Source organism: Mastomys coucha, unplaced genomic scaffold (assembly GCF_008632895.1).
Source record: "Mastomys coucha isolate ucsf_1 unplaced genomic scaffold, UCSF_Mcou_1 pScaffold14, whole genome shotgun sequence".
NCBI lineage: Eukaryota > Metazoa > Chordata > Mammalia > Rodentia > Muridae > Mastomys > Mastomys coucha.
This window is the reverse complement of record NW_022196896.1, coordinates 79,968,084-79,995,307: the sequence shown is the minus strand read 5'-3', so window position 1 is coordinate 79,995,307 and position 27,224 is coordinate 79,968,084. Positions and strand designations below refer to the sequence as shown.

At 38.8% G+C, this 27,224-nt stretch overlaps 1 protein-coding gene across 4 annotated transcripts in view; it reads left to right on the top strand.

Annotated features, from left to right (window-relative positions):
• The window catches only part of Dnah7 (dynein axonemal heavy chain 7), a 254,194-nt gene that overhangs the window by 111,435 nt on the left and 115,535 nt on the right, over window positions 1-27,224 (top strand). For all 4 annotated transcript variants that reach the window (XM_031367445.1, XM_031367448.1, XM_031367446.1 and 1 more), the window contains 11 exons: window positions 5,313-5,411; window positions 8,579-8,827; window positions 12,263-12,412; window positions 14,561-14,743; window positions 15,519-15,695; window positions 17,492-17,623; window positions 19,745-19,969; window positions 22,053-22,250; window positions 23,524-23,679; window positions 25,143-25,311; window positions 26,315-26,441. In XM_031367445.1, coding sequence (XP_031223305.1) covers window positions 5,313-5,411; window positions 8,579-8,827; window positions 12,263-12,412; window positions 14,561-14,743; window positions 15,519-15,695; window positions 17,492-17,623; window positions 19,745-19,969; window positions 22,053-22,250; window positions 23,524-23,679; window positions 25,143-25,311; window positions 26,315-26,441 — 1,865 coding nt within the window. The remainder of the gene's footprint in view (window positions 1-5,312; window positions 5,412-8,578; window positions 8,828-12,262; window positions 12,413-14,560; window positions 14,744-15,518; window positions 15,696-17,491; window positions 17,624-19,744; window positions 19,970-22,052; window positions 22,251-23,523; window positions 23,680-25,142; window positions 25,312-26,314; window positions 26,442-27,224) is intronic.

Genomic DNA, 27,224 nt, shown 5'->3' with positions numbered 1-27,224 from the left:
GCCAGCTTAGCCAGTTAACAGGGTCTCAAGGGAGGGAGACCACAAAGGGAAAAAAAAGACAACTATAAAACATTATAATATGATTGCAGCAAATGCTGAAGCAAGTTTAATTTCTGTCAATCTGCTTTTATATCATTTTAGGTACATGAAAAGAATAGGGTCAGTTCTAAAGCATAAACAAAGTAGTCAAGGAACAAACAAAGCTTAAACAAAACTCCAGATGCCACTGTATTCAGGGACTTATCAAGATGATCAAGATACAAGGTATACATTCCTCAGCTGTATTTTTCTTGAGCTTATTTCCTTGTCTTAGCCCAATGTCAAATATTCTTGCCAATTTCCTAGAAGCAGCCCCATGAGCTCTCCACATCTCCCTCTTTTTTTATTTCACAAACAAGACTGCATTGGGTTGGCCAGTGGTGGTGCACACCTTTAATCCCAGCACTTGGGAGGCAGAGGCAGATGGATTTCTGAATTTGAGGCCAGTCTGGTCTACAGAGTGAGTTCCAGGACAGCTAGGGCTACATAGAGAAACCCTGTCTCAAAAAACAAAACAAACCAAAAACAAACAAACAAACAAACAAACAAACAAAGACTGCATCAGTCTTAGGTTGTTCTGACAAGAATGCCTTCCTTACCCGTCATTGAAAATGCATTATCCAAAGCAATGCATTTCTGTCTTAGGTTGGTAAGGCTCTGTACAGAATCTTACCCATCATTGACTGTCAGCCTGTTAAGTTAATGGCTTTGTTTAGGGATCCATTTTAAGTTTCAAGCCATGTATTTTGGCTGCCAACATGCTGATATTGTTAAAGGTAAGTTTTGTCAAAATGGGCAGGAATGAAGTATTCCCAGGACAAGAAGAGCCAACATGTCAAACTATATAAGCCATTCTTGAAAGATGACCAAGATGGAAATACTAGCCTTAAGTCATAAATAATTTTATCATCAGTATCCATAACATCAAAACTTAGCAGAGCAGCATTCTTTAAATTCACAATCTCAGTATGCAAAGGTAAAATATCCAGAGAGGTATTAGAATTACACCAAATACAGATACTTCAAGTGTCTTTGAATTTTCTCCCAATTATAAGGAACTAAGCTGGTTGATAGACCACCATAACAGACATGCCAGATTTCAATACACTAACACAATTAGAAAGTGGACAAGCAATACAACTTACATTAAATGCCATAGAAGAAACAAAAGTAATTTTAACATGACCACTTAATAAAAGATTAAGCACCTTAACACTTGCATTGACATTTGTTTGAAATAATCCAGATCCTATCCCAATTTTATCCACTGAAAATGCAACTTCATACAAGGCAGCTGTCAATTCTCAAATATGTCTCTGAAAATGTTCAGAACCAGCCATCCAAATGTCCACTGTCTTTTCCTTTTGTCCAGTATTGGATTGATTTCCAGACCAGTCCATGATTGAGTCAGAATAACTGGTCACATAAAAGGAAAAAGAAGGGCCATTATAACAACTTCTCTATTTGATTATTTTTTCTAAGGCAGTTTCCACTATCTCCATGTTCTCTGTCCCATGAGGTCCAAAAGCTTGAGGCAAGGCAGCTTGGGATATATGCAAGCAAATATGGGTCAGGAACATATGTCCAATACAGCTTCCCTGTTACCATTGTCAAGGCACTCAGCAAGCTCATGGACAGCACCATTCTTTGTCCCAGCATCAGCATGTCTCACCAATTGCTCTTGTAGTTACCTTCAGCATCCTGGGAAAAAACCACAAACATGCCCTCTTCCCCATATTGATATCCAGTAGAGATGATACCACATGCCATTTAGTAGATACTTCCATTCCATCTAGGCATAGGTATGCCAAGTTTTATAGTGCCACAGACACTTTGTAACAGAGGGTTTTTTAGCATCCAAGGTCAAAAAATTCAAAATAAAATTTTGTGATGAAGGAATATCCAACTGGTGAAGGAGTATACAACTCCCCCCCCCACTTTGGTTTGTTTTATGTAACTGATGTTTTAGAGCTCCATGGACTTGTTACATAATTCCCTATAACAGAGATGTTTTAGCATGATGAGAAGCATCTTTAAGTTTATATTCAGAAGAAAACAAAATGGGTATTAAAATGTTGAGCTTGTGATTTAATTGTAAACTGCCAGTGTTCCATTAGCTTTATATATATTCAACTATAATTTTTACAAGTTTCTTTTGTAATATCAAAAAAAAAGTAATTTTGAGAGTGAAGTCATAGAACATACCTATAATTTTGGAAAGCAAAACCAATTTTTAACAGTGTAAACAATCCAGTCTCTCTAAAATCAGTATCAAGTACATTATTTTCATCTTACCAAGTTTGGCTGCTAATTCTTATATATGGGTACATGACAACATTTTAATACCTCATTAAAGAAACATTGTTTTAAATCCTATCTTTTATAAGTCTGGTTTCTAGGACAAGAATTACATAAAATATTATCCCAATTTAGAGATATCTTTAGAGATCTGTTTCCCTGTGTTGGCCCATGCCATATGTTGTTGCCCAGAATGACTCCAACCCTGACTTACCAGTTTTAAGCCAACTTTCTGTTACCAATGTTTCAAAATTTTAACCATAACCAATAACATAAGCCAATAATCTATAACCAAGACATACAGAACCCATTGATACATTTAGGACCAGTCAGAAACAAACATGAAGTGTCTCTATACATTTAAATATTTAAACTGGACAGACAAAATTTTCTTAGTTTTTCTAGCTGTAATTTCAGGTAGCTTGTCACCTGCTGAGCCCAAATGTTCCAGCAGATAAAGGTTAACCATGTTTTCTTTTGAATATTAAACAGAGCAACAATCAAGCAATGAAATAAAAATACAGACATAAACTGACAACATGGACAGACTGGCAAGCCACGGACAGACATTTGACAGAAAGGCACTATTACTAGATGTCCTACCAAAGGCGCCCGAACCAGGACTCGTCCCCCAGTGGGAGGAAGGAAGGAAGCAGGGCTTCTTTTGTGACTTATTTTCACTCCTCAAGCTTTTAGCATATCTCTAAGCATATTGTAAAAAGCCTTCTACCATTACCCTGTCCCACTTTTACAGCATTTACTCACTGTTGGCTCAAATTTTCTTTATTTTCCTTTGCTCATTTACTTTTCCTGAGGTGTCCTTCACTGAGCACCTCATACTCCAGCTGCCACATTGGGGTACCACCTGACCAAGCCAGCACAATCAGTCAATAGGGTCTCAAGGGGGAGAGTGAGGAGTAAAGAAAACAAAAAGGTAATTAGGCAATATTATAGTATGACTCCAACAAGTGCTGAAGCAGTTCTAATTTCTCCCAGTCTGCTTTTATATTATTCTAGGAACATGCATAGAATAGGGTCAGTTCTAAAGCATAAACAAAGTAGTCAAGGAACAAACAAGGCATGAACAAAAGTCTGGAGGTCACTGTATTCAGGGACTTATCAAGATGATCAAGATACAAGGAACACATTCTTCGGCTGTATTTTTCTTGAGTTTACTCCCTTGTCCTAGCCCAATGTCAAATATTCTTGCCAATGTCCTAGAAGCAGCCCCAAGAGCTCTCCACACACACCATAACTAGAAACAGGTTTTTTTCCCCAGTAAACACAATCTCAGGGTGTTTACAATGTGATCAAATATCCTGCAATTGACAATTGTAGTCATGTGTGGCCTAGTGGTAATAGTGATCAAATGTTTGCATTTTAACATCATAACTAAATACATGAAAACAACAGATAATTCAGGATATGGCTGACTTCTCTCTGGAAGTATAACCATAAAATAGAGCTATACATTAGTTATTTATGAAGGCAAGTTATTGTTAAGAGCAAGCTCCAGAAATGTGACCTTGGAGTTTATGAAATGTTCACATTTACAATTTGTAGAAGATACAGATTTTAAAATACATCTCACGTGATTAACAATGGTTTGCATTTTTATTCTCTATCATAATGCTATTAAGAACTCTGATATATGGTGGCTATATTCTATCTCATATTAGCCTAACATAACTTCAACCCCCACCCCTATTTTTGCAATAAACACAAGTGCCTAGAAGCAACAATTTATACTACTCTGGCATGTCAGGATTACTTTGTGGCCAGATAATGGGAGAGATAATACATTGTCCTAGTGCAAATCAGTGCTGGAATCTTGACTGGAATTGAGCTATAAAAGTTGGGCTGCAAATGAATCCTGAAAATGAATTCTATCACTCTTTGTTACAAGCTAATTTAGATTGTTGAATGCTTTGACTTGAATATTTTCAAGTTTGTTTTTGTTCTACCAAGAGACAATTTAAGAATTTGCTTAGAAATAATAGCCTTTCAAATAATAAACACGGAGTTTGATACTTCAAAATTCATTTTATATTACATTGATCAAAAACAAAGACCAGAGGAGCAGGGCTAACTTTGACCTCTGGGAGCTCTGGAGAGTCAGAGATGTGCAGACAGCAAACACCTGCGGCTGCTTAGTAAAGAACAAGAATCTCTCTCTCTCTGTCTCTCTCTCTCTCTCTCTCTCTCTCTCTCTCTCTCTCTCTCTCTCTCTTTCTCTCTCTTTCTCTCTCTCTCTTTCTCTCTCTTTCTCCTTTTTGGTAAATATATTTTTGTAAGACAAGAGAGAATTCTAGAAAACAATCAAATAAACAAATGGTAAGGGAACTTTTGAATGACATATTGAGTAAGTTAAGTTTGGGAGAAGTAATTCTAAGGTTTGATTTGGGAGGCACTAATTATGTGGATGTTAATATAGGCATAAGCAACAAGTTTCAAGTTCCATCAGAGTTTTAGTAAATAGTAGACATGCAACAGACATTTAGAGTTAAAGATTTCTTACATATTCTTTCCTTGACTGAATTAGCCCTCTCCATCTTCTTTATGGAGCTTGATGATTAGGCATGTGAACAGGCAGTCAGCAGGTAGCCAGCAGACACCATGGTGCTCTGTGTATCCACTCCAACTCACAATATTCCTCACTCAGATTTTTACAAAACTAACCTATCAGGGGTCTTGAATAAGCAAGTACTGCCCAATAAGCAGCCAATGACAGCTCTCAATGTATTGGATTCCTGGTCACTAACCCTCTATCGAAATATCTGTGGAAATGTAGTCAGCTCTGCCTATGTTCCTGTTATAAGGGATTCATTGAGTATAGACATCAGTTTCTATAATGAAAAACAGTGAAAACCTGAGCAATATTTTGTTTAGACTGTTAGGTGCTGTGCATTTGTGTAAGTATAGACCTAAAAAAAGGTGTCTGTGACAGAAATACTCATGACTGTATTTTCTTTTAGCTGAAATATCCGAATGAAAATGAAGAAATTTTGCTACTTAGATCTATTATTGATGTAAATCTGCCAAAGTTTTTATCCCATGATTTGCCACTCTTTGAGGTAAGAGCACTTATTATTTCCATGTGTCAGCACTCCTACAGTAGTGCAGGAGGCAGCCATGACTGCAGAGCTCTTAGGAACTTGCACGGTGGAAAGCAGTGGCATGTTCAGAGGAACACAAGCCAGCCTTGCTTTTATGTGAGCCATATTTGCTGAGGTTGTTGCTTCTCACAACAAGACAAGATGGAAATTTGTCCTTTTAACAACTTGATATTTTATGTGTTTTTACTGCATAATAATAATTAACAATGTTATAAAAGATTTTCTATAAATTCCATGAAATGAGATGCCATGTTAAAAAGTAGTTAGGTTAGCACACCACTGAATCTTTAGCATTTGATAAAATAGGAGTTATACTTCTTTAAAAAAATGGTGACTTTTATGAAATTGTTTATTCAGGATAATTTTATGTAAAAACCAAATTTGAAAATCTTGTTATATTTTAAGATTATGCTATGAATAGCTGGAGGAAGAAGGATTAGGATAATAGTTTCTATAATAAATCCCCTATTCTTCTCTTTGTCTACTATAAAAAGTCATAGGTCATTGGTTCCTACTCAATGGTAGTTGTGTGGTTTTGAACCACCACAGCTGCTAGCTTCCTTCAAGTAAAGGCAGAAGGCCCCAAAGCTGCCCTGGGAGGAAGATAAGAAATGCTTTCATGAGTGGACTCTCATAGCATCCGTCTTTTATCATTTTGAAAGGAATTCTCCCTAGGATCTAGACTTGGCATGACACATATCTTCGCGGAACAAATGAACAGGGAAAGATTTCAAGTGTTCTGCCTAAAGTTTTTCTTCCGTACCCTTGATACTGAATCACAGAACAGCTTTTTCAGAAACAAAAGCTGCACTTCCTTCCAGAAGGTGGGAGTGTGTGTCAGTGGACATATTCATGTGCAGCAGTGCTCCTGTGAAGCAAATGTTTAGTGATGTCTCTCTCAAGTGTAGTGCGCTTGACATTTCCAGTCAGGAAAATTTCCTGTGTAAGTCAGCCTCAGGTACTGCAGGTCACCTCCCACCCCCATGAGATGTCTACACACCATTCTCACAGCGGCAAGCAGGAAGATGAGTATGTCTAGGCTTTACCTGACAGGAGATTCAAGGAATACTCATTGGTCTTGGTTGAGAAGCACTGGATGACAAATTTCCATCTTGTCTTCAGGGCTGTACTCAAAGTACTTGAATGCTATGGTGGGAAAGGTAGTTTTATTTAGACACCATCACATTTCACTATGGATGGCATACTGTGAGTGTGTGTATAAGTGTGTGTGTCTGTGTGTGTACACTGGAGATCAAGTGATCAAATAAGGGCCTTGCTTGTGTTAAGCACATACCTTCACATATCTGTTATGTCTCCAGCCTGGATCAAGTATTGTTGGCAGGAATATCGTGTATGTGATGCCAGTCTGTGCCACATGGCAAACTACAGACCAGCCTGAAATATGTGCAAAACCTTGCCCACCTACATTTCATTTTCCAATTAGCAAACGGGAGCAAGTGGCATCACTGTCTCCATTTTATGTCTGTGCAAGCACAACAGAAAGATGACAAAGAGCTTGTATCTGTGGCATGTGCATGAGGGCAGGGATCTCAGCCAGCCAGGCTACAGTGCCCCAAGGGAACTTACTGCTTTAGTTTAGGGGTGATTTAATTGGTAGCTCAAATTTTTAAAATACAACTCACTTTCACTATCTCTGAAATTTCACTTTTATCTTCAGAGGGGAAAAATAGTAAATTCTCATATAAGTTGAAATGAAATTTATAAAATAGACTTAACAATTTATAAAGGTTGTTCTTTAGTTCTTGGAATTAACTTTATGTTCATAAGCATTACAGGTAGAGTCTCAACTCTTACAACTGTACATTATATGATTGTGTTAACATCTTTAGGGCTGCCATGATGATGTCCTTCAAACTTGAAGTACATCATAAACACTTACTCTCTTCTAGTTCTGAGTCAAGAAGTACTACATGAGAGTGCCAGAGACCAAAATACAGGTTTTCAGCTAGGGTTTTACTGCTGTGAAGAGACACCATGACAGACTGAGGAGGCAACTCTTGTAAAGGAAAACATTTCATTGGAGCTAACGTTTCATTAGTCCATTATCATCATGGTAGGAAGCATGGTGGCTTAGTTCTGGAGAAGTAGGTGAGAGCTCTACACCTGGATCTTCAGGAAGCAAGAAGAGAGAGTGACACTGGACCTGGCTTGAGCATTTGAAACCTCAAAGCCCACCCTCAATGACACACTTCCTCCAACAAGGCTATTTCCCCTAATTGTGCTATATTAGCCAGTGGGGAACATTTTCATTCAAACGACCACAGGCATTTTTAGAGAATTTATCTCAGTTTCTTCCTAGCTCCTGGTAGCTCCCCGCAATCCTAGATGTTTTCTATCTTGTGGTTGCTTTATACTAATCTCATACTAGCATACTAATCTTTATTAGCACATGGCCTTCTTCCCTATGTCCAAGTCTCTACACATCCTCTCCTCTCTATCTTAGACAGATAGCATTGTCTTTGTCTAGTGTGACAACCTAACCATCTACACGGGGAAACCAACGTTTTCGTATAAATCTTATTCTGAGGTTCTGGGTTAACCCAAAAGACTCAACCTACATAATACATGCTTATCTTGAAATGATTCTGAACTTGCTCTTGTCTGTGTAAATGACCAGGATCAAAGTTAACTATTGGGCATAGCTAGTTATTCTAGAACCAGGTCTGTGTAAGCCACTTTTCTTAACTGACTTGCCTTTAGTTTGTGTCTCTGAGCATCTTTTTCTGGGCCTGGCTTGAACATTTGAAACCTCAAAGCCCACCCCTAATGACACACTTCTTTCAACAAGGCCATACCTTCTCCCGCATGTGAGTAGGTAAATTCCCAGTTCTCATCTGGTGATGTGGGCATTACCTAACACCAATGCAGCAGTTCATAATAAGTTTATCAGCCACATAATGTCCAACTTCCAGTTTTTAAATTAGTTTGTCAGACTTCAAGGTATAAGTTTTTCTACCAGAATACAAAGATGCAAACTGTTACAATAGCACTATTCCCATTTATATTAAATGCAATTTTATTTTATACATTGGCTAATAGAAAATCATTTGGTTATGTCTTTTGGTTATAAATATATTCAATGTAAAATTCCCACCTCTTATCAGGGAATTACCTCAGATTTGTTTCCTGGGGTGAAATTACCAAAGCCAGATTACAATGATCTGCTGGTCGCCATCAGAGACAACTGCCACGCCATGAATTTGCAAATGACCAACTTCTTCTCTGAGAAGATCCTTCAGATCTACGAGATGATGATTGTGCGCCATGGTTTCATGATTGTTGGAGAGCCATTTGGAGGGAAGACCAGTGCATATCGTGTTCTAGCTGGAGCGTTAGGTGACATTTGTGAAAAGGTCTGTGTGCTACTCATGCATTAACTTGCTGATAATTAGCTTTGTGTCAGAAAGGATACAGGGTGGTTTTGAAATATTCTTTCCATGGCCGAGTGTAAAAATCATTAAAAAGAGAAAATGAGTTAGAGATGATGAAATTAGAAGGGCAAAATGAAACAAGCAATGAGTCCAACACATGATGAGTATCCTACAAATTTGCCTTTCAGTCTTTAATATCTTCTCTTTTAGTTAAAGGTAATATGTAGATATTTTGTTTGTTTTTGTAAAAAAAGAAATGAAAATGCAGAAGACATTGAAGGTGTCCTTTAATACTTTTAGGAAAGCATTTTTATTTTCCTGAGAGGTTATAATGTAAGCTTCTGTTATGAGATGCCAGTGAATTTAGTTTTAAGAAGTGTGTGCATAAGTATGTGTATGTAGTATACATATGTGCATATATGACTACTATTCAAATTTCTTTAAGTTATAGTGAATATTTATTTATGTGCATGTGTGTGTGCATGTGCTTGTATGTTTGTGTGTGTGTGTGTGTGTGTGTGTGTGCGTGCGCGCGTACATGTGTGGGTGCCCTTAGAGGTTAAAAGAGAGTGGCTGACTCCTTGGAGCTGGATTTAGAGGTAGATGTGAGCTACTAGACAAAGGAACTGGGCACCAAAGCCAGGACCTCTGTGTGAATAGCAAGTGCTCTTAACTTCTGGGTCATGTCCAGAGCTCCCAGCTATTTACAGTTCCTAGGCAAGTCACACTGAGGTTGACTTGGATGTGCTAAACCGATGAACTTCTGCAGCTGCTACTGTTCTTTTGCTCACATTTCTTGTGCTTTGGCTAGCTTTCCCCTCCTATTTCAGTGCCTGGGGCCTACAATGGGGTCTCCGGTCCTTATATCTTCACTGTGAAGTTTCTCTTTCAATGAATATGAAATGCTCACCTGTGTTGTTTACCTTGGATCCGCAATGCTTTGTTTCACTAATACTATCTCTGTGTTCTCCCTGTGTACCTGTGTGCCTGTGACTTCAAATCTATTCTTATTATCATTGCGACTTATCTTTTTAAAATAGAAAACAATTTGAATTTTCATTTCTTCAGGTTGATGGTCTTTCTATTAATTTTTTATTTATAAATTTTATACAACACATTTTGATCATGTTTTCCCTCCTTCAATTCCTCTCCAATCCTTTCCATTTTCCTATCCACCCAACTTCATGTTCTCTCTCTCTCTCTCTCTTTCTCAAGAGAAAAGGAAAAGAAAATCAATACAAACAAGAACCAAGTAAGACCCTCCCAAAAAACCAAACAAAACAAAATGAAACGAAACAAAAAGGCCCACAAAAGAACAACAACAAAATGGAAAAACCAGCATAGAGTTCATTCTGTGTTGGCCCACACTACTCCTGGACATGGAGCTGGCTCTAGAGTGGTTCATATACCCAGTGACATGCCATTGATAGAAACAAATTTTCCCCTTGCCACTGGGTACCAAATACAAATAGTTGAGTAGTCAGGGGTAGGAGCTGTGTTCACCCATGTCCACATCTGGTCTTTCTATTTTCTAGGGAAATTTAAGGCGATTTATGTCTACTGTCATAATCTGGCATGCTACTTTTTCCACCTCTTTTATTTTCATGCCATTTCCTCTCTTCCTTCATTCCCTTTTCCCTCTTGTTCTTAACTCTCAGCTTGCCTTCTTCTCTTCCCTCTCCTGTATTGAACTTGTCTGTATTCCTGTCCATGCTACTGTATCACTGTTATGACATGATTGGTTTTTGCCACACACAAAACTAAAGTCTCTAAAAGGAGAAGGCACTACACTGCTGAGCAAGGGGCAGCAGTCAAGAAGTTATATTCATGTTTTCTGCTCTCTCTCTCTCTCTCTCTCTCTCTCTCTCTCTCTCTCTCTCTCTTTCTCTCTTTCTCTCTCTCTTTTTCAAGAGAAAAGCAAAAGAAAATCAATACAAACAAGAACCAAGTAAGACCCCCCCCCCCAAAAAAAAAGCAAAGTAAAGTCCAAATGGTTCATCCATTCTCTGGAAATTTTAAGAATAACATTGCTATTCCCTTAGCTATCATACTCTACTTACAGCTTCTCGCTGGCCTTTGGAATAAAACCTGTCTTCAAGGGCAGCAACTTCACCCTGATTAAAAACGGGGGCAGTTTCCCTAGACTTCTACACTGGGGAAGTTCTGAGGTAAAGCTCCTCCAGGCACAGGGAAGAGAGCAAAGACTTTGAGCTGTGTCTTGTTGCTTAATAGAATTATTTACACATCTGCCCTTTGATTTGCTGGTTTGTGCCGCTTCAAAGCTCGGGCCATATTGGTAGACTTGCTATGCTGTTGCATATAAAATAAATGACTAAGAAAAGCTGGAGCGCAGGGGATTTTTAAGGAACTTACATTATTCTGTACAATGCTATAATGACTGCCATATATCACCGTGTATTTAGCAAACCCTACAAAAATCAAACACCACACCGAGTCACCACTAATATAAGTTATGCACTTTTCTCAACAATAGTGCATCTCCACACAATCTCCAGTAACACCCTGTGCCACCCTGTGCCACGCAGCGTGTGATGGTGCTGCTGTTGGGGGGGAGGCATTGCCAGGGAGGCGAGGGAGTGCTGCTGTGGGGGAGAGGCATTGCCAGGGAGGCGAGGGAGTGCTGCTGTGGGGGAGAGGCATTGCCAGGGAGGCGAGGGAGGGTTCCAGAGGCTTTACACTTTTTACTCAACTTTCCATAAATTTGAGTCTGCTCTAAAAATTAATTCTGTTAATTTAAAAGCAAGGCTTATGTGCCCCAGGGGTGCCAACATGTCTCATAATAATGCCATAGAGCCAGGGTTCTGGCCAAAATGGGCAATTTACTGATATTAAGTTTTTGACTCCATGGGAAGTCTCTATCATTACATCTCTTTATTTTCTCTCAGAGAACATTTTATAGCAAGGGTCAGCAGTTTACAGCCCACAGGCCAAATCCAGCCAAAGCTTATTTTTGTAGTGCCAGTGAACTCAGAGTAGTGTCAACAGTTTTTACAATTTTTTTTTTAACTGAAAGAGAACAAGAATACCAGAAGCCTACATCACTTGCTATGTGGGCCTTCACCAAAAGCAGTTGTCAATTCTTTCTCTCTGATTTCAGATTATGAGAGTGAACACAACTTAGTAATTTAGCCCTATGTATTTAATTACTTTAAAATACTGTTATAAACAACACTTCAAAGTTTGACTTTTCAGTTGTTCGTTGGCATTACAGAGAACAGAGAAAGGATTTCTTTCCAAACCCTGTGCTTTGGAACCTTGTTAAACTCATTCCTTATTGCTGGCAGCTTCCTTGTAGGGTTAAGATATCATTATATATACAACCATGTTTTCAGTGAGGAAAGATAGTATTCTTTGAAATAAATAATGTTGTTGTTGTTTTCTTTCTTTTTCATTAAGGGATTAATGGAAGAAAACAAGGTTCAAATAACTGTTTTAAATCCCAAGTCTGTCACCATGGGCCAGCTTTATGGGCAGTTTGACTTGGTTTCCCACGAGTGGTCTGATGGGGTCCTGGCTGTCAGCTTTAGAGCGTTTGCAGCTTCCTCGGTAAGAGTCTGTCTTTCTTTTTGGGAAGGGGGGTTCAAGATGGGGTTTCTCTGTATAGCCTTAGCTGTCCTGGAACTCACTCTGTAGACCAGGCTTGCCTTGAACTTAGAAATCTGCCTGCCTCTGCCTCTCAAGTGCTGGGATTAAAGGCATGTGCCACCACTGCCCGCCAATAGTCTGTCTTTTTATGTGTAGATTTTTAAAAGGTTATGTGTCCTGTGACCAGTATCTGATTTTTTCCCACTTATTTACGTCTTAAGATATTTATTGAAAGCATGTTACTGGAGGTTTTGGTGGTGTTTCTGTGAGGAATGCTGGTAGCACATACAAGGACAGCACAGATCATGTCCCCAGGCACCTCTGACCTGAAGGTCCTTTACAGAACTCTTGGGAGTCAGGAGAGTGGATGATTCGAGTGATGTGGCACACAGCCTCCTCTCTGACGTCATTTCCGTCTGCAGTCTGAGCTGCTGCTCTTGTCGTACCCATGTTAGAAATACCTCAGAACAGAAATGTCCAGTGTTCCAGCACTTTCCATGTAGTATGCTTGGAAGAGAAGAGGCTGCACTCAGAGAGACATTGCAGGACTGGTGTCTCTTCTGTGCCTTGCTCTGTGGGGGTGACTGTCACACTCATAAGCAGAGTCCAAAGGGTGTGGGCTCAGACCCAGAATAATGTAGCATGAGGCTTCTAGACAATTTACACAGAGCATCATTTACATAGAAACAGCCATGGCATACCTCTGTGCAATGTGCCCTTACATTGCTTGCATAACATTGTGTAGAAAGCTATGCCCTATGTACACTAAATTTCAGTGAGGTGCAGTAGTTTACTCAAAAACAGTAGAGCAGGGTGAACAAAGAAGTCCTTCAGACGAGGAAGCTCAAGGTCACAGCAGTGTCCCCAAAGTGACAGTTGACAGGCACTGGCAGTGGAGAGTTCAAGGGAGTGCTGTCTCAGAGTGGTCACCCGGAACATAATGTAACCAGTACTCTTCCGTGCTGCCCTCTTGAGTACCAAGCACACAAGCACCAGCCTCGATGTGAACATAGGGTGGCTTGACCCCGGGGCAGCTCACGGTCCTATGGAGTTAGCCACTGGGTCTGAGACTGTGGTAAGAAGGACTTAGTGCCATCACCACTGGAACTCGAGTTAGGTGACAGTGAACCAAACCTCATTTGCATACATGAGCAGGTGGAATTATAGGAATCAGAGATGTGGTTATTTTCTGGACAATGTGTAAATATTCTTATATTTCACAATATTTGTCAGGCCATTATACTTATACTGATTTTGTTTTCTCTGTACATCACTAGTGTATATTATTACTGGTGTACAGAACTGCGTGTGAATGTTATATTGATTTTCACATCCGACACCAGTGGTTCTCAACCTCTGGATCACAACCCCTTTGTGGGGAGAGTGACTTTTTCATAAGGGTCACCTAAAGCCATTGAAAAACACAGATATCTGCATTATAACTCATGAGAGTAGCACAATGACAGTTATGAAGCAGCAATGAAAGTAATTTATGCTTTGGGTCCCCACAACATGAAGAGCTGTATTAAAGGGTCGCAGTATTAGGAAGGTTGAAAACTACTGTCCTACATTATTATAAGACAGTTCAACCTAGAAGTGGTGTGTGTGTGTGTGTGTGTGTGTTTGTATGAATTTATTTCATAGAATGAAAACAAAGATTTAGCATAGTGCAGACAAATCATTAACATTATAAAAAACTTGTAGTAGAAGTCATGATAAGAGTGGTCTATTAGAGAATACTAAGAACAGGCATATTTGTATGAACATTTGTTTTCCCTATCTATAGTATTTTCAGTTCTAATATTTTAAAAGCAGTTTACAAGTATTTAGCATCAGAAATATTGAAAAGATTGAATCAAGTAAGGTGTTATAGTTTTGTCTTGTCCATGGCATATATAGGCTTCCTCATCTATGCACACGTGTGTGTGTGTGTATGTGTACTAATGTGCCTGCATGGATGTATACACGCACATGCATGTTTATGGATCATTTTAAAGAGTAGTGTTTTATGTTTTCATGGTAAAATAGATTATATTTCTGAATTTTGAAATATTATTGATGTGTTTCCTCCATTACATCTGTCCTTTATCCACTCCATATGTAAAGTAGACTCCAGACAGGAAGTGGTTAATTTTTGATGGGCCAGTTGATGCAGTGTGGATTGAGAATATGAACACTGTGCTGGATGACAACAAGAAGCTGTGTCTGATGAGCGGGGAGATTATTCAAATGTCACCACAAATGAACCTGATCTTTGAACCGATGGACCTGGAAGTCGCCTCTCCTGCCACTGTAAGGCCCCAACCTTGGCGTCTGCCTATGAATTGCACAATTTCTGCAAATGTTTATTTTTACTTGGCAGCTTTACTCTACATTGAATGTATTTATACATTCCATTGTGAGAGCGATCTGTTGTTCTGAATGAGCAGGCTTATCTGCTCACATACCACGGCAGATTTAGTCATTTGTTTCTTTTTCTCTTTTTCCTTGAATCATTTTACAAAACCCCACACATAAGCTAAGGTCACGGAACTATATAAAATTAAGTCTTTGTCCCTATAGGGTTGTAAGAAACAGATGTCCCAACTCATCTTAATGCCCAGGAGGAAACCAGGTCTGTGCACAGACTCTCTGTTTAACCCCACCTGTTTCTGTCCCAGTGATTAACTGAGGTAGATTTTCTTTCATTATGGGAGATCTGATGGTCAAGAAAAGGCTTCTTAGAGCTGCTTGCTGTCGTCAGTCCCCTGTGTCAGGCTCTGCATGTGGCCAAACTGAATCAGTGGTGACATAAGCAAAGGACATGGTGATCTTTGTTCTTGAGATACATAAACCAGAAAAGCATCCGTGACTAGGTGCCTGGGAACAGACATACATCATGTGACCTCCAACCTCCATCTTCTAGAAGGTATCTACCCATTTACAATCACATGTCGTTTCTGGAAAATGTCCTCAAAACCACCTCAAGTGATGACTGTCCCTTTCCTGTCACGTGAGCAAACCGAACCTGTGTAGTAATAGAACTTTTTAGCATCACTTGGATGCTAAAGAATACGTGTCCTTCCAGGTTTCCCGGTGTGGCATGATCTACATGGAGCCTCACATGCTGGGCTGGAGACCACTGATGGTGTCCTGGATAAACACTTTACCGCAGTCAGTCAGTATCATTCAGAAGGAATTTATAGAAGGCTTGTTTGATAGAATGGTCCCTCTTTCTGTTGAATTCATTAGAAGGCATACAAAGGTAAGACAAACAGGAATTTCAAGATTTAAACAATGGAAAACTTGAATTAAATATATTAATCTCAACATGCTTTTCTAAAGCTAATGGAAAACATGCTTTTTGTCAGGTATGACTGGAAAGTTTTTCCATTTTATTCTTGTTTATTTCTTTTCTTTGGTACAAATCTTCTCAGGCCTGGAGCCCAGGCTGGCCTGTACCTTCAGTCTGGCTGCCTCTTCCTAAAGCGCTATCATTACAGGCGTATGCCGGCACTCCCTGCTAAAACCTCAGCTAGGACTAAAATAAAAAGGCTTGAATTCCTAACAATTCCTCTCCAAAACCAGGCAAAGCGTAGCGCCTTAGAAGTGGAGACAGTGTTATCAGGACAATTATTCTTCCTTAAAAATGAGGAAGCCTGAAAAGTCTGTCTAACCTTACAATATCTAGACGTTATTGGTTCTCTCCCTGAGTGTCACAGACATAGACCAGATTAGACCAGATTAAAAGTAGGTAAAGGCAGATTTATTAGGAGGCAGTTAGGTGGGTCCACTGATTCCCCAGGAGGAGGTCAGTGAAGTCATACATCCAGGCTAAAGCAAGGGGGTTTCATAGAGCTTAAGTGAGGAGAGCTGACATGTTGGCTAACACCCGGGATTGTGTCCATACACGGTCAAAAACTTAGCTCCTGGGCAGGCACTCTTGGTGGGTTGCTAGAAGCTTGGAGATGTATCGACATGTTAGCCTGGAGTTTTCTCCATGTGGGTGGAGACGTTTTTTTCTGTGTGGGAAGGTTTAGGGGGAAGGAGAACAGACTGGGTTTCCCAGCTTGTGCTTGGAGGAGCGCGGGTTGGGGGGGGGCAGGGGGGCGGGCTACAGCCTAACAGTTGTCTCTTATTTCTGGTGAGCGGTTGTATATTATATTTTCATGTGCATATGTTTGTGTATGCTATTTTTCCAAATTTCCTAAAACAAATTCTTGGTAAAAAGAAAAGAAGTAAAATAGGGGCTTCCAGGCAAACACACGTGAGGATAGAGACCAGCGTATCTGGGGCAGTGGCTGAGGAATGTGTAAGATGCTGATGAGAAAATGGGTATATCACTGTTCTTTCAGAAGCTTGACTGGCACCTAAGTATGTTATAAACAGGAAGTAACCATGCTCCAAACCATCTAAACACACATGCTCTGAGAGTCAGAAGAAAACAAGATATAGAACTTGTGTTTCTTTTTCCCTAGCACTGTCAGAGAACTTAAGTCCTATAAAGAAATGAACTTTCTACATCATGGACATGTACCTTGGCTATTCAGCAAAACCAAATTCTTTTATGTACACTTTCTAACATACTATGACTTCTGTTCTCTCTTATAGAAGTTATGAATAGCCATTATAACAATAGGTGTCTGCCCAGGAGGAACCATTTGTATTGGAGCATCCCATCAGTTTCAGTCCCATGTTAGCCAGAAGCTCAGTCCTGGGGTCTGCAACTTTTATGAGGACGAAATGGCTGACTAGGAAGCCTGCCACTTCTGGTCCTCAGAGATGACTTCACTGAGTGAATTTTCACCTGATAACCACAAAGGAATGCACCCATAAAGGCTGGGATAGAGGTGCTAGAGGGGAAGGTGGCGAGTACATAGTGAGAACATGGTCCTAGGAAACGTGTGTGTGTCTCCTGGTTTACTTTATATAATTGTAACAGTGAGATGCCAAAAACGTAAAGTGAATAATGTATGGTTCTACTGACATTGAGTGAATTCAGAAATCTGTCACGGAGTTGAGCTTCATTTGTTTGACAGACCCTTCCTTCTGATTGCCCAGGAGCTCTCTCCTACGTCAGATACAAACTTGGTCCGGTCCTTGATGAATCTCATAGACTGTTTTATGGATGACTTTGCTGATGAAAACAAACAAAAGGAAAGAAATGACCGAGAAAATTTCTCTTTGCTGGAGGTAAGGTGGTTCATTGTTTTCTGGGTCTTGCAGTAGAAAAACAAATGTCTTTTGCTTTCACCAAAGCCTCCTAATCAAGGAGACCCACTTTGCTCCTGAAATTGGACTCAGGCACGCATTTGGATATGGTATGCATTTTGGGGGTCCAGCTGTGGTTCCAAGTCCTCTGTTTCCTCCCTCTCAGGGTGTCTAGATGCTTCTGCACACTGGACTAGAAGGATGAAGAGCAGTCCTATGGGTTCTACAGAATCTGGCCCAGCTAGGAGTGAGTGGAGTGTAGTGAGATGGGAGGTGAGAGAAAGCCTTCTCTGAGGATCTTAGTGTTACTGCTCTTGAAGACAAAGGCCTTCTCTGATGATCTTCAATGAAACAGCTCTGTGAGAAGATCTTAGCTTGTATGCATATACTTTATTCTGGGAGAAACAGGAGTGTATATGGACTTTGGAGAGTGGGAAGAAGTTTCAGAGTAAATGGAAATTATTGGCTAGAGTTTAAAGTTCTGTGAATGCCTCCTTTTCTAGAGAGGCTTTCCCGGAACCCAGGTACTTTCTGGTTGGGTTCTTATCAGGAAAAGAGGAAGTTGAACAGATAGAGAGAGTTGGGGTTCATGCTGCCCAGACAAAGCCAGAGAAGGGAAAGCCCTGCTGGTAAAGGGGGTCTCCCATTTTGTCCAGCTCAGAGGCTATCTGGACAATGGTAGACTTCAACCTTAATTAACAGGGTCCAACAAAGGGACGTTGTGGAAACCTAAGAGGGAGGAAGAGGCTGCGCCCCAAATGCAGAATGCTGTTAGGAAGACTGCACTGGTAGAGATGTAAGGTTTTGAGCAGGGATAACAGTGCAGAACACTGAGGATCTGCCACTGAAACCAGGGCCTGACCAGCCTCAAAAGTAGTCTCTTTAACAAAGGTTTCCCCCAACTATGATTTATTATTTTCTACTTTGACATTTGTCCTTTTTGTATAAGAACGAGTTTATGTTTTGGGAGGATAGGTTGTGAAAGTATATAAGTACATCTGAGATTGAAGAAAGTAGGAAAAATAGACAATCCATAAATAAATTTTTTCAGTATTGGAGACTGACTTTAGGACCTTAGGCATGCTAGGCTAGTGATTTGTCACTAACCTATATCGTAAGCTAACAAATTTGAAAAATAGTAATATAGGGCTGGAGAGATGGTGCCATGGTTAAAAGAGCTTGCTACTCTTGCATGGGACCAGAGTTCATTTCCTAGCACTCAATTGAGGTGACTCAAAGAAGCTATTTGCAGGGACATCTGTCAACACGTATGCTCATGTGCATATAGCCCACACAGGCGCATAATTTAAAAATAATATAAATTTGTAAAGAGCATTACTGTCAATAGACCTTGATAGAAGTTTTAGATAAAATACTAATACGATGCTCATAGCATAATTTTGGCCAATGTGTAATTCTTACAACTCATATTTTATGAAAAAAATAAGTTAGCTTTTAATTTAGGGGCAAGTATTTTAGAGAAAGTTTTCACACGAACTAGATGTTACACAAACAGGATTAAAAGCAAAAGCCTTCCTTCATGGTTCTGGTTGTTTGTTTCAACATTCAAAAGAGACTTGATTTTAAAGAAGGCGGACTTTTGCCATCCAATTAACTGGGGGGTCTAGTCTTCCATGCACCTGCTTTGCTAGAAGCAGGATGCTTTTGGAAAGGCAAATCTAGTTTGTATAATTAATTCTGAGATAGCATTTCAAATAAAAATGTATAGACTTGTTTTATTTAAATCCAGTGCACTTGCATCAAAATTGAAATGAAATGTGTCTGATTATTTGCCCCCCAAATTTACTTCAATGTTCTTTCAGAGAACAAGCTCTAGCATGTGTTTGAAACATGATTTATTAGAATCATGGTTGTAAGGTTTGCTTTGGCTTGAATTCATGCTGCACTGCATCACTTTAAAGATTTTATGGGACATAATTTGGGGGGAAAGTAATTCTTATAGAATCCTTAGATGACCTGCTGTTACACCATAGCTCATATACTTCCTCTTAGAGATATCAATCTGGCTGGTGGTTTAAGCCGTCAGGAAAGACTGGAGCGTCTCTTTTAATTGCACCCTGTCTTCTCATCTCTCCAATGCAGGGCATTTTTCTGTTTTCATTGATCTGGTCTGTCGGTGCATCTTGTACAGATGATGATCGTCTGAAATTCAATAAGATCCTCCGGGAGCTAATGGAAGGTCCAATTTCAGACCTAACTCGAAATAAGTTTAAATTACTGAGTAGTACTGAGCAAACATCGTCAAAGGCATTAATCGTGCCATTTCCTGAGAAGGGAACCATATATGATTATCAGTTTATCCCGGAGGTGAGTCCTGAAGCAGGATGCGTAACTGCCAGCCTGGCAGAGTCTCCAGCGAGACTGAGCACATAGTGGCTCTGGGGTCGTTTGTCCCTGATGGCTCACAGGAGCAGATGGTGTGAACTCGAGGAAGGTGTGCCAGCTTTGCAGGCAGACACCCTGAGTTTTAATCCTGGAGAAGTTATTTTCTTCCTGCATGGTCTTGGATGGGATAATTTTCTTAAATGTAGTTTTCCTCAGTGATAAAAGGTCCTAATAAACAATGGACCAGTTGTTGTAACTATTAAATACATTTACACATTATGACACCTAGCCCAGCACTGGGCATGTGCTATTCAGGGCCATTTCTTGGAGATTCATTTGTATATACATTACAGACACAGAATACTGTAGAAATCAATGCATGTTTCTATGAGCAGTTAGTTTCTAATGGATTGGATTACGAGGCTTGAGTTGTGTTTGTTAGTTTTGCTGTAACTTCCACAAACACTGTGCTTAGAACAAACATTAGGAATAATAAATAATTTAAACATATATAAACTTAGTAGAATTGGGATTGTGCCATGTAATCAATAGGCAGTTTGGGGATTTTTTTCTACTTAATAAAGAGAAAACTTTCCATATCACTAGTGTTTCTTCAGTAGAATTATTTCCCAGAGCCTTCCTAAATCTACCAGGATACTTTTCAAATCTTCAGTTTTTCACTTTCACAAATTCTTAGAAGACTAGTTATGGTATGTGCATTGGATTATTTTGTTAAGATAAATTTTTAGGAGTTTCTAATTATTATAGCTCTAGAGCTGTACTGCCAATTTCATCTGACAAGGAATTCTTCATCCTGCCCAACACATATTTGCTAATTTTATTTCATCAACCTGGAATTTCCAGAGAGGAAAGATAGAGAGAGTGAGATGTTCCCTATGGAGGAACCTGGGACACAGAGATCTTAAGTGGCTTCTCTAAGGTCACAGCCTTTAAATGACTGTACACTCCAGCTTACTGATTTTTAGTCCTTCCTTTCCTATATGAGATCAAAGGCATATGTTTGAATAGACTATTAAGACCATGAAAAGGAACTGTTTTGTCTCACCAGTTATAGAAAAATCTGCAGAATAGTTTTTAGACTGAATGAATGAATTCAGTGCCCTCACTAAACAGTGTCTTCACCAACTGTGTAGGTAGTTGCCAGAACACACAAAAATGAATAAAATACAGCTGGGCTCAGTGAGTCCATATGCTTTTCAGAAGAGCATCATGCGACAGTCCAGGCTCAGGAAAACGTGGTGCAAAGGCCAAGTGGAGGAGACATCTGTTGTCTAGGATAGCCACCAGTGAGAACTAGTTGTGTGTATTTGGCAATGCCAAGGAAAGATAGATCTGCATCTGATGTGTTTTGAATCACTAGCAGTTTATCTCTAAGTTGGTATTAAGGATAAGGCAATGCTGTTTTTCTAGAGTGGAATGATTTTGAACCTTTATTATAAAAAAAACCAAATATATAATTTACAAACTAATTGGATGCAAATAGCATAATATTTTCATGATAATCACAAATTAGAAATCTTACTCTATTATAATTCATTGTAAATATAATTAATATATTGCTATATTGTGTATATTAATTAGTTGTATAATTAATGATTTTAAATTACATTAAATTTTCATAAAATGAATCTTGCCTGATATAACCATTAAAGTCAAGTGCTGTACAGTTAACTTCTAGGGAAATTATTGTGTGTTTTTGTAACACATTAAATAAAATTCTTTACTCTTTAACCATTGATTCATCAAATTTTGTCAATGTGATTAAGGAATCCAGTGTTGATGGCGGAGCTGTTGTAGCTATGGTCTCAGAGCATCTGAGATGCCCAAGCACTGCCATTGCAGATACGGTCACATGAGAGCCAAGTTTCTCCATTTTCATAGAAAATTCAACTTTCAGATTCAGAGGATGACTGTGCAAAAGAACAAAACAAAGGAGTAAACATCAGCATTTCCTTGGCCTTGATGTCTTCTACAATTGCACAGGAGAACAGAGCCCTTGAAAGTATTTAACAACTTTGACTGTTTGGTTGTTTACTGTACACAGGGCTTAGGAAGATGGGATCAATGGATAAAGAAATTGGCAGACACTCCCCCGATTCCCAAAGATGTACAGTTTAATGAGATCATTGTGCCAACTCTGGACACGGTCCGTTACTCTGCTCTCATGAATTTACTGACCACTCATCAAAAGCCTTCGATATTTGTAGGACCCACAGGAACTGGAAAGAGTGTTTATATCATTGTGAGTACTATAGAGATGTAAATGTGTTTGGCTAAAGCATTCATGGCGTCCTAAGAATGATCATATGTAAGGTTGTCTTAATTTAAAAATATACTTAACTATTTTATTGTTTAAATTGTAAGGAATTTGGGAGCAATTGTCTTTGATTTTTAGAAACCTCTTTAAAGATGTTCCTTTCTTTAAAAAGGAAAACTCTTAGTAATTTTGTCTCTGGTAGGCAGCTTATGTTAGGTGATAATGCTGTTTGATGTTACTGAATCACTGTCCCACTCATTCTGATATAAGATTAACTTCTTTAGGGTGAGGTTTATGTCTCTTGAAAACTGTTCTAGTAACTAGGCTTGATGGTTACTTTGTAGTAAGAGGATGACCTTGCCACCATGAGTCTCAAACCATCCTAGTTCTTAGCTGTGTGGTGCCGGCCACCATGACAGCTATGGCCCACATCTCAGCTAGAGGAGGGAAGGGAGGCACTATTGCCAGAATAATTGTTTCTAATTATTCCACATTCCTCCAGTTTTTGACAATGTTTGTTTCTGGTTCTTCAGTTATCTTAATTTAAGTCGAATTCTTTAACCATTCTGAAAGTTATTTAGGTTTATGCTAGTTGTCTTAGAATCATTCATTTTCTGAGGCAGAATCTGAGGAAAACACAACTTTTTGCCATTTATACCCAAGCAATAGGTCTCATTAGTATCAAAAAACAAATTCAAATTCAACCCAGCCCACAGATTGCACTGGTATTAAAATCATTACCTTCCATGAAATTATATGTAGTTATTATTTGTCCCTGTCACACATACTGAAGAAGAACTGCACTGCTAACTAACACTTGCCTTCCAGTGAATTCTGCTTAAAATGAAGTGTTGTTACTTAAGTTTAGCTAACAGAAAGATGATTGGGCATGAGCAAACAAAGGTAGTAATGAGCATCTGAGAGAACCGTGTTTATTCAGAGACAAAAGCGGGCTAAATTCTCGTCCTTCCTCGGAGGCTGGAGGTAAATTTCCTAACCTCTCAGGCCTTGTTGCTTCCTGTTGAGTAATGTGTACTATTAATGTGGTTGTGGAAATCAGAGAAGATGCATGCAAAGCACCTGGGCAGGTAGAGACACACTATTGCCATGGTAACTGTTGTTCAGATTCATTCCTTCTTTGCATTGTTCTGATGTGTCAGGTTGAACTCAAGTTTGTCAACAGTGATGCTTCATGCTCATTCTGAAATGACAAAACATGCTTCAACTGTGACTCACTCTATTTTTTTCTGTTGTGTAGAATTTCCTTTTAAATCAACTCAATAAGGACATCTACAAACCTCTTATAGTTAACTTCTCAGCCCAAACTACAGCAGCCCAAACTCAGAATATCATCATGTCGAAACTGGACAAAAGGAGAAAAGGAGTTTTTGGGCCTCCTTTAGGCAAAAGAATGGTAAGGGCTTTTCCCCACTGTTTGTTCTATCTCTAGTATAATCCTGGGCCCATTTATGTCCCCACTCCCACAATCAGAGCAAGGAAACCTGGCAAGATAAAGATTGGCACATTTGGTTTTGTTTTAAGTTATTTGGTATGTGTGTGTGAGAGAGAGAGAGGGAAAGAGAGAGGGAGAGAGAAAGGGGAAAGAGAGGGAGAGAGAGAGAGAGAGAGAGAGAGAGAGAGAGAGAGAGAGAAAGAGAGAGAGAGAGAGAGAGAGACTACACGTGTTGGGGGCAAAAAGACAACTTTTGGAAACAATTCTCTCCTCAACCATGTATTCTGTAATCAAACCCAGGACATTAGTCCTGACAGGGAGCACACTTACCTTTCCCTCTGAGATGTCTTTCTAACTCACTGGTCCTTTTCTTTTAAATGAATTCTTTTTAATTTTAAATTTTCCTAGGCTGGGAATATAAAAGAACAAGTAGAGTACTTAGAGCCCTGGGTTTGATTACAGCAAACTGTGTATAATAGCAAAAGCCTGTGAGGCCAGTTGTCAAGATATGGAGAGAGAGCTACCAGAAATTCAAGGTCATTCTTGGATACATACTGAGTTCAAGGCTAGCCTTGGATACATAAGACTTTGCTTCAAAAAAGAAAAAAAGAAAAACACAAAAGAAAGAAAAGAAAAAAATTTTTCATAAAACAGATCATATTTTTTTTAAAAAAAAGACCCTATAACTAGTCATATTTGTATAGCAATGAACATCTTAATGTTATTTTTTAAGTGTCAGCCCTTTGATACTTTTAAGCTGTTACCTTATAAATAGAAAATAATATGTTGAAATGAAAAATTAAACTTTAATTCCTGTACTAGCACTCTTAGCATGTTTAATGCTTTCTTTCCCTTAAGAACTCTTTCTTCAAAACGACTTATTTATGCTTCTCTGTAAGGAACTCCCTTCTCAACTGAGCCTTCACCACTCAAAGGCTCTACTCACCTAACAGTTACACCTTTCTTTGCGAGTTAATAATTCAGAGCGCTTCACAAGGGAAAAAAGTACAGTGAGCCACCCGCAAATGGCCTAAAAGGATCTGTAAGCCTTGGACCACCAACCTATAAATATTAGCAATGAAGAGAGATCTTTATTTCTGCAGGAACCTAAAGATAGTATTTTTGTTTGAAAAAGAAACAGTCACCTCTCAAGTATACACTCTATAGCTTTAAGAGTACAGACTAACACTTTGTTCGCATCATTTATGTAGTAGGGTTCTATGTCAAGTGCTAATATTTTCTATTCTTTTATTTTATGTTTTTCTTTTGGAAATGTTGCCTAGTGCACTAATGTAGCCCTAGGTAGCCTGGCCTCAAACTCAGAGATCTCCTGCCTCTGCCTCGCAAGTGCAGGGATTAATGGCGTGCGCCACCACAAAAGGCTTAAGGACTAATAATATTCTCTAATCTCTTTTCTTTATTAGATTGTCTTTGTAGATGATGTGAATATGCCTGCTCGTGAGGTCTATGGGGCTCAGCCTCCCATTGAGTTACTTAGACAGTGGCTAGATCATTGGAATTGGTACGACCTCAAAGATTGCTCTGTGATTAAACTAGTAGACATCCAGATCATGTGCGCTATGGGCCCTCCAGGTATGCATACGTTCTGAATTGTGACTACTAAGAGAGAAAAATCACTCTGGTTGTATCTGCAGAGATAACTGGAGAATGGAGACTACATCCCAGATAGCCATCATTCCACGCTAGTGTACAGCCCTTCTCACTAGTTTCTGCATTTAAAATTTGCTAAATGTAATTAAGATAGTGAGAACCCAGAGGAATGGACTCTTCTGTTTCCTTTCCTTCTCCAAGGAGTTTGTAAACTGAGCTAATCCCAGCATGCCTAAAATGGCTCAATTCTGCTAACCGGAGACCTCTCACTATCTTCTTTTCTGCCTTTAATCTGACATTTGACAGGAAAAAGAACTCTGAATATACTGCTTCAAAGACTATGTTTATACACACTGTATCCTAAAATTATTATATACTTTTAAAATTACTTCCTTACTGAGAATATATGAGAAAATCCCCTTTTAAAGTGACTGTTATTTATCTGTGTATTTTATTTGTTGAGCTGAGATCCTGGGGTGTGCTAAGCCTCTGTCCTCCCTCTAAGTTTTGTCCCCAGCCCTATACACTTTAAATATGATATAGTTTTAAATATACTTTAAGTATGATACAGTTCTGTGAAGTGGCATGTTAAGTGCTATCACTTATACAACTCATATATTTGAAAATGTGCTCATTGTTCTATGGAAGGTCTACATTTCTCAGATCCTTATAAGTACCCAGTAAAATGGATGTATGTACTTATAGCCTAGTCTTACCTGAAATCGGCCAAGAGGTGGAGGAGGAGTTAGAATAGAATAGCCAAATGGAGTCTACTCAAGTAATCTGATTAGAAAAACTTCATCTTAAGTTTGAGTGGAAATAAGTTGTGAAATTAGTATCTCCCCAAACAGGTAGTTACTTTTAAATCTTTTGGTGTAACATGAATTGATCATCTTCCAGGTTACTTTAAACTGTCAAATAGCAAAGAAAATACTTTGGTATTATTCTAGCAATATTATTAAGAATTATACTTTCTAATCTTCAGGTGGTGGCCGAAATCCAGTAACTCCTCGCTACATGAGACATTTCAATATTGTAACCATCAACGAGTTTAGTGACAAGTCCATGTTCACAATCTTCTCCAGAATCCTGGCCTGGCATTTAAGGGTCTGGTAGGTAATTCAAGAGTGTCTATCTTCAAACACAGCAAGAAAAGAGTTTTTGCTATTTTGAAATTTTTAAAATATATTATTGATAAAATAATTTCTCTCTTAGAAACACTGCTAATCTTTTTTAAGTAAACTGGTTTTTAGACAAAGTACACAGATATATAATGCTCTTAAAATACTCTCTCACTATGTCAGGGATTTAAAAATATTTCTTAATGATTTATTTTTAATATTTTATGCTCTTTTACTATGCCTAATTCCCAAAGAATATTTTGTATATTTTGAAACAGTTTAACATTCAATGTTAGATAGAGGAACCTTAGTTATGAATAATATTAAATATTAATTAATGATATTTTTAAGGTATGAAAGGATATGAATATAGAAGGTAAGCAAACTTTTTTAAGAAAAGAGTGCTTATCTTTTCTTTCTCATTAAAGAATATAAAGTCTTATAGCAACATACCAAATAAATAGTAGTTATTGCATGTTCCTATGGAAGCATCCCTAGACAGGGAAGGGTAACAGCTGATGTCACTCTCTCACAAATGGGCCATTCCACTCTGGTCTGCAGTATGTCCATGTGTAGGTGCTTGCCTTGATATTTCATAACTGAGTACAATTAAGGCTGAAAAAAGTGTCCAGTTTATGGATCTTATTGATATAAAATTGGAAATACCAAAGAGTCAAAGAGTTAGGAAGCACTTGATTTGAGCATAGTGGCTTTTGTGTGGTTCTTATGTTTTTGTACACACTTGCTATCCACTATACCTGCCTCTTGAAAATT